The sequence below is a fragment of the Pocillopora verrucosa genome, chromosome 2 (genome assembly GCF_036669915.1).
Source record: "Pocillopora verrucosa isolate sample1 chromosome 2, ASM3666991v2, whole genome shotgun sequence".
NCBI lineage: Eukaryota > Metazoa > Cnidaria > Anthozoa > Scleractinia > Pocilloporidae > Pocillopora > Pocillopora verrucosa.
Window position 1 is genome coordinate 15,526,544 of NC_089313.1, and position 10,163 is coordinate 15,536,706.

General features: G+C 39.2%; 1 protein-coding gene across 1 annotated transcript in view; it reads right to left on the bottom strand.

Annotated features, from left to right (window-relative positions):
* Window positions 1-10,163, bottom strand: part of LOC131786644 (uncharacterized) — a 29,128-nt gene that overhangs the window by 15,614 nt on the left and 3,351 nt on the right. Inside the window, exons 2-12 of the mRNA XM_059103705.2 lie at window positions 8,483-8,583; window positions 7,916-8,032; window positions 6,635-6,985; window positions 5,349-5,681; window positions 4,270-4,369; window positions 3,635-3,828; window positions 3,303-3,456; window positions 3,058-3,206; window positions 1,388-1,714; window positions 1,046-1,119; window positions 141-488 (exon numbers count right to left, since the gene is read on the bottom strand). Of these exons, the coding sequence (XP_058959688.2) occupies window positions 141-488; window positions 1,046-1,119; window positions 1,388-1,714; window positions 3,058-3,206; window positions 3,303-3,456; window positions 3,635-3,828; window positions 4,270-4,369; window positions 5,349-5,681; window positions 6,635-6,985; window positions 7,916-8,032; window positions 8,483-8,567 (2,232 nt within the window). The 5' untranslated portion in view covers window positions 8,568-8,583. The remainder of the gene's footprint in view (window positions 1-140; window positions 489-1,045; window positions 1,120-1,387; window positions 1,715-3,057; window positions 3,207-3,302; window positions 3,457-3,634; window positions 3,829-4,269; window positions 4,370-5,348; window positions 5,682-6,634; window positions 6,986-7,915; window positions 8,033-8,482; window positions 8,584-10,163) is intronic.

Genomic DNA, 10,163 nt, shown 5'->3' on the forward strand with positions numbered 1-10,163 from the left:
ATTCTCCTGACGAGCGCCTTAAGTGATGTATAGAAAACAGTATGAAGAATATGCTTACTGATGTTAGGGTGTAAAGTGCTTAAACTTGATCAAAAGAGAAGGAGCAATGACCCTTCAAAATTTAAATTGGTAGTACGTACGTAGTGACCATCCACTGACTGAGGAGATTTGGGAACGAATGGAGTCCACTTGATCTCAACAGAACTCGCGTTAACACGAACCACAGTTATATCAGTTGGTGGTTCAAAGAGGCGGTTCTGTCCAGACAGACCGAAAATGGAAGGACTCATCGGCCCAGGCCCCTCGATGTTCTCGGTTCGAATCCTAACCTCATATTCTTGATTGGTTAACACTCCTCTCTCTAGAATAAAATTCAGATCACATCTATCAAATGAAGTTTTATTCGTCCAGGGTGCGTTTGGAGTATTTGGACGATAAAATACTCTATACTTGCAACCAGCTCCACCCCAATCTAATGGATCAAGAGTCTGGGGAAAAAAAAAAGAACTAGAAGTTAGCACTCTTGACTTTACTATGATTATCATAATTATGACAATACACCATGATTATCATAATTATGATAATTACTATCATTGCCATAATTTAAATAACAATTGTGATAATTATCATAATTTGTTATCATTCTTCAAAAGAGAAAATAGACTTGGGTAAGGGAAAAAACCTTTCTTTACCTCAATTATAAAAAATAAAAATTAAAAAACCAAGTTTATTTCCGTGTCAGCTGAATAATATATATATATTCAATGTTTTCATTTCTTTCTAATTAAAATAGCGACGTTTTAACGACTGGCCAGCGGACTCTCCGAAAATCTGTCTGTATTCAGCGGTAACCAATACAAAAACTACCTTGGCAACTAAAGAAATTTTCAAAATAACATATTTTTAAAAACATCAAAAAGCAGGTTCTTCTTTAAAATTATCATTCATATCGGAAAATAGTGCACTGCAATACGTTTCAATTACCGACGGAAGACGCAATAAATTTTTTAAAAAGTAATTAAGATTTTGAGGTTATTTAAATTACCGTCCAATTCATCTGCAATTCTCCGTTAACTTTTCTAGGAACAATCTGCAAGTTCTTGGGATATAAAGTAGGACCTAAAACAAGAACACAGGAGCTTTCAATCAAAATGTATCGGAGCAAAATTTTCTTCCCCTGAGAACCCAAATGATAAATCTAATGATGGGTAACTGATGGAGTGGCTGATCCACTGGCGCAATAACTGTCTATATTTTTTTCTGAAGGTTGGTCGACCCATGGTCATGTCAGTCTTCCAAATTCTCGGCCTTTCGATCAGTCTGGCTATCTGCCTGACAATAGAAAGCTTTCAAGCAAAATTAAATTAACTGATGTTATCGTACTTACGTTTGCTCCTAGTGATACAAAGAGGTTTCTCCAGGGACAGGCCAGGAAAACCAACACCGATTTGATTTTTAGCGCGGATGCGAAAATGAACTTCTGTGTTTGGCTTGAGATTGTTCACGGCATAAGAACGAACAGAACTGGGAACTTCAGCCAGTTTAGTAAAAGGAATGAGTGTAAATTGTTCTAAAGACGCATATCTAGCGGACCATTCAATGATAAAACGATCGGGAGGTAAGAGATCAGAAAGAAGCCTGACATCCCATGTCAGGATTGTGGAAAAGTTTGAACAGTTAGTCGTCTTCACATTCACAGGAGGAAGAGGCGCTCCTGAAATTGGAAAAAGAGGAGGCACATAAACAGTCATTGGCAAACTCAATTCAAGCATATCTCCTCCTAAGAAGTATTCCATCAGAAGCAACCTTGTTGGCTCAAAACCTGACTAGTTTCAGATTAGAGATATTCTTAATTGAGTGTCGTAAGTGGTTCGGGACAACATTGTTTTTGCTTTTCTTCGCTCTGTGATTGGTCAAAAAAACCACAGCCATCATCTCAACCAATCAGATTCAAAACTGAAAAAAGAAACATGATTAGGTCACCCATGCAAGCTGCTAGTTTTTCTATGAAATCTCATTGGTTCGTTGAGATATTTTCCTCTGCGCTGCATAATTACCTATCGTATAAATATGTTGTCACCCTGAATGTCCCCACCCTAAAGTTACTGAAATCACAATGCATTCCCTTGGTAATCCGCTCCAAAGAGCGTCAAGCAACTACCTCCAAAATACCCTTGGGCTGGTACCTATAAGTCAAACCTTCAAAGAATTGTAACCTTACAGAAACGTGCGTTAAGAATAGTAAGCAATTCTACATACATTGCCCATACTGGCCCTATTTTAAAGGAACTTAAACTCTTAAAATTTCATGATATCCATTCGTTTCAATTAGGTACTTTTATGTTTTCATTCGAGAACTCTACACTCCCTTCCAAATTCAATAACTTTTTTTACTGAATAGTCAAATCCACAATTATAATACTAGGAATGCTCAGTCCTTCCGTTTGCCACTGTGCAGAACGAACACCAGGAAGTTTTCAATTTACTTTCAAGGTCCAAACTTTTATAATTCGCTAAATTCTGACATAACTAGTTCTCCCTCCTCCGCTTCTTTTAAAAGAAAGCTTAAGGAATTTCTTCTCTCTAAGTATTAACTTCTGTAAGGCAGTAATTCTTAACTAACTTACTTAATATGTGTGTGCGTGTGTGTGTGTGTACGTGTGCGCGGTCAAAGTTAATTACCATAAGTCCATATTGTAATTCTAATATAAGATTAGTTATTTTAAGTGAGAAAGCCTGACTTGTTATAAGCCTCGTGGTTTCTTTCAGGTTTTCTCGCCATTTATTTTCTGTCATCAATTTTCTTCATTTTTTTTCCATCTGTAAATGTCGTATATGGCAAATAAATATTGTATTGTATTGTATTGTACCCTTAAAAAGGAAACGATTATTAATTGTGGCGAGTTCGCATGTGATGAAGTGTAATTGATTGTCTCAGGGGGTAGTCACTTATACCTCGGAGGTGACTAGACTGTGAAACAACTAGTACTAAAAAGTTGTGTGGTGGATATGAGAGTCCCCCCCCTGGGGGAATCCCCTCCTCTTCCCCTCACGTACCTGTTACAACCAAGTACGACACCCTGTAATTCTCACTGACTGGATTCTTCACAACGCATTGGAAGACGCCAAAGTCCTTCACTTTTAGGTTACGAATGGTCAGTATCCCAGAGGAGGAACTAACAGACCATCTGTTCAAAAACTTTAAGCTGAAGATAAAACAAAAAAAAGCATGCTCGTTAAGATACTTGAAATCAGCCGTTTGAATATTGATTTGGGAGCGGAATCCCCTTTTTCGGTTGTACCTGTGCTGAAGTTTCTCTCCGTTGTAATACCAGGTCGGACTGCTCTTTAAGTCTCCAGTTGTGTTACAGAAAAGCGTCACGGTTCCGCCGTGTTTTCCTTCTCTTATGTCATAGAAGGGATGGACTTCCTGATCGTACACCGGTTCTATTTTGTCTGCAGATGGAAAGGGGATAGAAAGGCTGAACAGTTAAATCAAGTCGCTATTATCAACTGCTTTAGACAAAAAACATTTTACGCACTCACTCGATGCAAGCTAACAAGAAAGACGAATTATGAAAAGTTCCGCGTCTGCGCAGGCGGTACTAGAAAATACGTCGAAAAAAGTACAAACCTATGACTTTTAGAGTAGTTGTCTTTTGCAGAATCGCCCCTGAGATACCGGCTACACATTTGTAGATCCCATTGTGTGAACTTGAGCGAAGTGATCCCAGTCGTAAAGTTCTATTGTAATTCATATACTGGAACAGATCCCCCGTGGCCACGATCTTTACGTTGTCCTTGTACCAAGAAATGTCAGGTGTTTCACTGGAGAGAGAAACAGGAACGTCCATAAGACGCAGAAATATGACAATCCAGTTAAAAGAAGGAGGAAGGAATATGAAATCAAACATTGTTTGAAATGAAATGGTTTATGCTGAGGTTGCTCTTGTCTGTAACCGTGGTTTCGGATTTCGCTCTTAACATAAGTTTTTTCTCCTAGACACCTTTCTTGAAACCTTTCCAAATATTTTTTTTTTTACAGTTTGCTGTATCAGGGTCCTGGCTGGACCTTTGCAAATGCACTGAGTTGCTGCCTTAGTCGATGAAAGAAGAAAATGATTTTATCTCCTTCGTTACTTATTGTAATAAAAGTACATGTGGCAACAAGATTTAAGGAAAGAAAAGGTTGCTGAGTGAAACAAGGCCCTAAAAACTATCAAGTGATCTGACTATTCTGCGTAGTTAACATATAAATGTCCGACCTACCTTCCTCCCACGGTACAGTTTAGGTAAAACTGATCTCCAGTGGCCAACGTATAAGAACCAGCCGGTGTGGTGTAAAATTTAAGGTTTGTATTTTGTGAAGCTAAACAAAACAAAAATAAATTTAGCATATGTGTTCTCATATTTTTCCGAAACCGAGGAAAAAGTTTGCATTGTTCCATTTATAAACAGCTCACTTTAAACTTAAAGAAGAGGCCTTTGTAACCACCCTCTGGAATGTCACGGAACATTCTCCTCAAAGAGTTGCGTGACAACAATTGCAAAGGGCGCTTTGCCTTGTCCTGACTGGAGGAAAATTATTTCATATTGAATATAGCAGAGTATTTTGGGCAGGAAAAAGGAAAAATAGGCGTAATTCATCACAAAGCAGACCAACATTTTCTTGTTGAAAATTGCTTGGGAAATCGAACCATTTAATGAAGCAGGCGAGATGTAGGGGCTTTTCATTATGCTGTGATAAATAGTATAGAATTCAGGATTACCACTGATCACTGCCCAATGGGTTTACGCAATTGCATTACTATCATTACTGTTACTGTCATCATTATCCAATTTTTTCTTAACAGTATTATCGAACAAAAGTACACAGAAACATAAGATTGGAACACAGCATTTATAAAAACAAAGCTGCCCTTAGACGCCCCCCCTAAGGAAGAGGATACCCTTCGGGTTACTCCCCCTAGACCTTATGAAACCAGGGTAGTCCTACAATTTTTAAAACCCGTTACACTATAACATCAGTATGAAAATACTCCATACTTTTCGCTATACATTTTCTAAAGTACTGACAAGGAGAATTTGTTTAATAATCATAACCTTCTTTAGTTAATGGTCATCACCTTTATTCCCTTGACCTCAAGTTAATTAAGCTCATCTTTGATTAGGGTTATATTGTTAGGAGAAATTAGATGCTGGTCATTCCTAGGGGCTAAAGGGTTAGAATTCCCCTATGGAAGTGGTTACCCGTGGGTTACTTCCTCTAGACATTATGAAGCCAGGGTGACCCTTAGATTTACAGATTCCTACATCATTGAAAAGTGTAAACAACGTACTCCTCTCACCTGAACTTTTAACGTGCAAAAATATATCCGGGCTTATAAAGTTTCTTGCTCTATGAAGATCTGTTACGCTACATTTTAGGCGACCTCCAGAAGCCATAAAACGATTCACATCATTGGCTGTGACAGGGGAGAATAATAAATCTCCGTTTGGTTCCATGAGTATTCGCGGTCTAAACGAGGAGCTGATGGGAAGGAGTGACATCCCAGGTCTCTGAGTACTCCATGAGTAGCTGACACGGTACTTGTACGAAAGCGACCCACAGGGAAGACGAAAAGATTCATTCTCGACCATACTGACGTTTCGTACACGATAGATTGAAAATGGTCCAACGACTATCAAGAGCAGCAAAAATATATATAGAAGTGAGTGAATCAAGATAATGGTTTGCGGTCATATCTTTCCATGGTCAGATCGTTCCACAAAATAGTCACTTCGTTCTTCAAAAAAGTCAGTTCGTTCCACATATATAATAAATATTTCTTAAATGTTTAAATGAAATCTGAGTACGAGTAGCGATCGGAACACAGACGAAAGTATTTACGGATCTGACTTGGAACGATCTAACCATGGCACTTAATGACAGGATACCAAGATAAAGTTGCTTGAAGCAAATACGGATCGTAAATGTCAGTATCTGAGCAACCGCGCGCCTACCCCTCCCCTAACCCAACATTGACTCTAACTTGTTGGCAGTCGACTGTTGTTGGGCTAGGGGAGGAGTAGTTGCGCAGTTACCCAGGTAATGACATAAAACCGCAGACACCATGTATTAAGTTAACATTTGCCCAATGCCCAAATGTTTTTCTCGTCTTTTTACTGCAAAAATAACTCGTATCCAGTGGATGCCTCCATCAGCCCTTCATACCCTGACATCAACATGCATGTTCTCCACACTGATCCTTACAAATTTCCAATGGAACCGATAAGGAGAATATGTTTACCAATCAAGAGCTTCTACAAATGGCAATAATTTCCTTCATTCTCATGACCATAATTTTTGATTAAGCAGTCATACTGTGAGGAGAAATTAGATGTTAGTCACTCCTTGTATTAAGTTTAGCGGATGCGGGTACAGTTTAAGATTACTCTACGAAACTTTTGAAATGTTAATCGCGTTGATGACGTCCAAATCAGCTAACTTCAAAAGGTTGTCAATTACTATTTCTCTTTTATTTTGAGGTTAACAGTTTACTATCACTGAGCCGTAAATTGAGCCTACATTTAGCAGTAATAAGACTACATTTTTAAAACTATATTCAGCGCTTTACCTCGACTTGTTGCTTACCTGAAAATTTTAGGCCAACTTTTTTACTAAACATAGTACCAAAGGCGTTCGACATGAAGACCTGATAATCGCCTTCATCAGATAAAATTCCAAACTTAATCCCCAAATCTCCATGTCTTGTTGTCAACACGCGGTCGTATGTAGGTTCCTGATTCAGTCTCAAGGCAGAGCCATTCAAACTCCACTTAAAGGTCTTCGGAAATGGCGTGTTCGATGCGACTGTTATAGCAACTGGTCCATATTGCCTCTGTGCATTGTAATTAGTTAAATCTGGAGGAAAAACGGCCGTGATATGTGGAATAAGATCGCGATCCACAAGCTGGGAGACACCAATCCTTGCCGTGAATGTAACTGAAACAAAAAATTTTAACAGACGTTAGAAGAAAGATAATAACGGGAGAGAAAAAGAGAGAGCCTGAGGTCAAGTTCTGATTTGATTAGTGACCAGTCATCACCCAGGGGGGAGGGGGCGGAGGAATTTTGGAGGGCTCACATGGTTTCCAGGGGGTATACAGGGATGTATTAGTCGTCGTCAACAGAGTTTAAAAGGAGGACTACAGCAAAATTGAGTGCAAATTAACTGCCAATGAGGAGAGGTCATGAAAATACTACAAAGCCTAACTTGGAGATCTGAAAAAATTATTGTGACACAACCAAATTCCCCCTCCCCTCCCATGTAATAAATAATGACCCGTGCCTTGATCAAAAGTTTCGTTATTGAGACAATTAAGCAAAGATTAACTCGTTCAAATCTGTTCCTTTTTTCCGGACGCAAAGATGTTCTATGTCAGCCAGCTTTTATTTGCTTGGCAATGAAAAGGAAAAAAAATGCCCTCTCCATGAAATAACGGTTACTTAAACTAGCCATATCTTGGTACCTATCACCTCAGTACGTTTTTAGAATAAAGACAACAAGGGGGTGGGGAACCTTACCAGAAAAAGTTACAATTTCGAATAGGAACACTCCGAGAGACCCTCACCCTTTAAAAAAAACTAGCACTTTGAACCAAACGGTCACTTTTGTCATCAAAGCAGCTTTGACCAGCACTTAATGGAATAAAATAATTAAATGGTTATATCCTTCTGGCTGCTTTCTATGGCCTTTTCTGTACCACCACAAATAACTTTCTGTCCCTCTCTTTCATTAAAAGGTACGCCCTTAGGACGAGGCATTCCTGTAATCTCAATTATAAAAAGCAAACCTTCATCCCAGACCCCCCCCCTCCTCCACTCTCTGATAGATATTTTTCTAGTGGCAGAAATGTGAATGACAGTACTTACGGGATGAGCAGTTTCGACCAGTGAAATCTCCAACACAGTGGCACACGTAGGTACCTCGAGTATCGGAACAACTCCCAGAATTTTGACAGGGTTGTAATGAAGCGCATATCTGTTGTCCTGCAACGGCATCATAAACAAATTTAAATCGTTAAAGGCTACTGTACTCAGCTCGTCCAGTCAATCAATCATCATTGAATCATCGTACTGTGACACAATCAAAATCATCCAACTCTCTCCCCCAGGGGATAAATAATGACCGATCCCCAAAACCAATCGCTACTCCTCACCTTTCATTACAGCCTGATTTTCAAACGAATTCTCCCTATTTTCTGATGGAAAGAAATATTTATATCTACTTCCTCCTCCCCCCAATTTCCTCTGACCGTCACCTAAGGTGCGAGGTTGCCAAAATAGAGTCAAAAGGTGCAAGGGAGATTTGAGGTGACATTAAACCACTCTGGGTATGAGGGTGAGAAGAAGGCAGCCCGTCCAGCCCTATCCTTGTGCGAATGGGGATATTCATGTTCATTTGTATACAGTTTGACATGTTTCTTTCAAAATACTCACCATTTATATTCATTGCAAACGATAAAAGTAGGACCAATAGGTGAACATTTTTAGGAACAGGTGAGCTTCCTGTCATTGGCTCCATTTGTAAATTGGTCCAACTAAGAGGAAAGCGGAAAAGGTTAACTCTAATCATTAATACAAATGTTTTACCAAGACTCTCAAGAAGTCTCCCAAAAATTTCTTCGTTCGTGAGAAATGAGAGCCAACGCCTCTGTGTTCTTAGCTTTGACGGCTGGGAGGGGAGGGGGGGGAGGAGAGAAGATGGGTGGGGAGTGGAGGGGAGGGAGGGGAAAGGAGGGGAAACCCTAAAGTAATGGGTTATTAAGATGAAATCTTAAGTTATAGTAGAATGTATTCTCTTAGTTACTCAAGAAGTCGGGAGATACCACATTTACGAATTTCGTTATTTTCTATGTCTGAACGTGTAAACTTTTAATAGCCGATTTTCTCGTCGGACAACTGAATATTCTACTTATATAAATACGCCGCAGAGAGAGCTTTGGGTCAAAGTCACGCGAAGTCACGATAGGGGCGAGACAGTCAGAACATTTCTTTAACTCAGTGTAAGCACAATCTTTGATTACTTAAGTTTTGTTTAACACAGCTCAGAGATTGCTGTAGAAAATATTCGCCGCCTTAAAGCCGAGTAGCTACTTGGTTTACCTGTGCTTATACAGACTGACTTTATATTCAGTAGTGACCGAGGGGGGCATTGGGGCCTATTAGAAACCGCAAAACTGTAGAAAAAATCATCCAAAACCGAAAAACCGAAAACCGCAAGCAAAACTGTCAAAACCGATACATTTTCACACCCCAGTTATTAAAACCCTGATCGATCCGATACAGTGATGACAAGTGGAGCATACAGCTGAGTAAACTACAATAATTTCATTACAGGATTTATGAGTGCCATGGACTTGGCATTCGCATCTTCTAGTATCTATTTAAATTAACAGCTGCTCTCTCGAGGACCTCGAGTGTGGTCTCTGCGGACTCAGCAGCTAGTAATGAAGCCTAGTTAAATTAGGGAAATTCGCACAAAAGTCCTATATATATACCGTATATATACCGTTTATTTGCCACATTGCAGAATTAACTGAATTAAAGGGCTATAAATTAACAACCATCAAATAATTAACACTACTACTACTATAGAGACAATAAAAATATCATAAATAATTATTTGCATATTCACATATTTACTAGCGAATGAAATAAAGGAACCTGAACGCTGGGTCCGGCAACAACTCCTATCAGCGTAAACAATATTTCTATTGTTGTTGCTGGCCCGCAAGTTGTAACTGTGACCACTAGATGCTGTTCTCGGCTTGAGGAAGTTAATGGGGTGGTCTTTTTTAGTCATCTTCTGAATATATTTACAGCAGAGCTGAGTTCGTCTTTGTTTCAAGCTGCTAAGGTCGGTAGCATTAAGGGCATCTAAGTAACTATGGCATGAATAGATAAAATGTAGTGCCCTTTTTTGAATTGACTCCAGCTTATTTAAAAGAAATTCAAATAGGATTGCAATTTTGCAGTCGCAAAAAGCTATAGCTCTGGAAAGTTTTCACGAAAATCCCTAATCTAACATTTCCATTTGCTAAGACCTGAAAGTTTGGAGATTCTATTTGAATGTTGAATCAAACAGTCACATATGGCCTGTAACTTGGTCACCAACTTC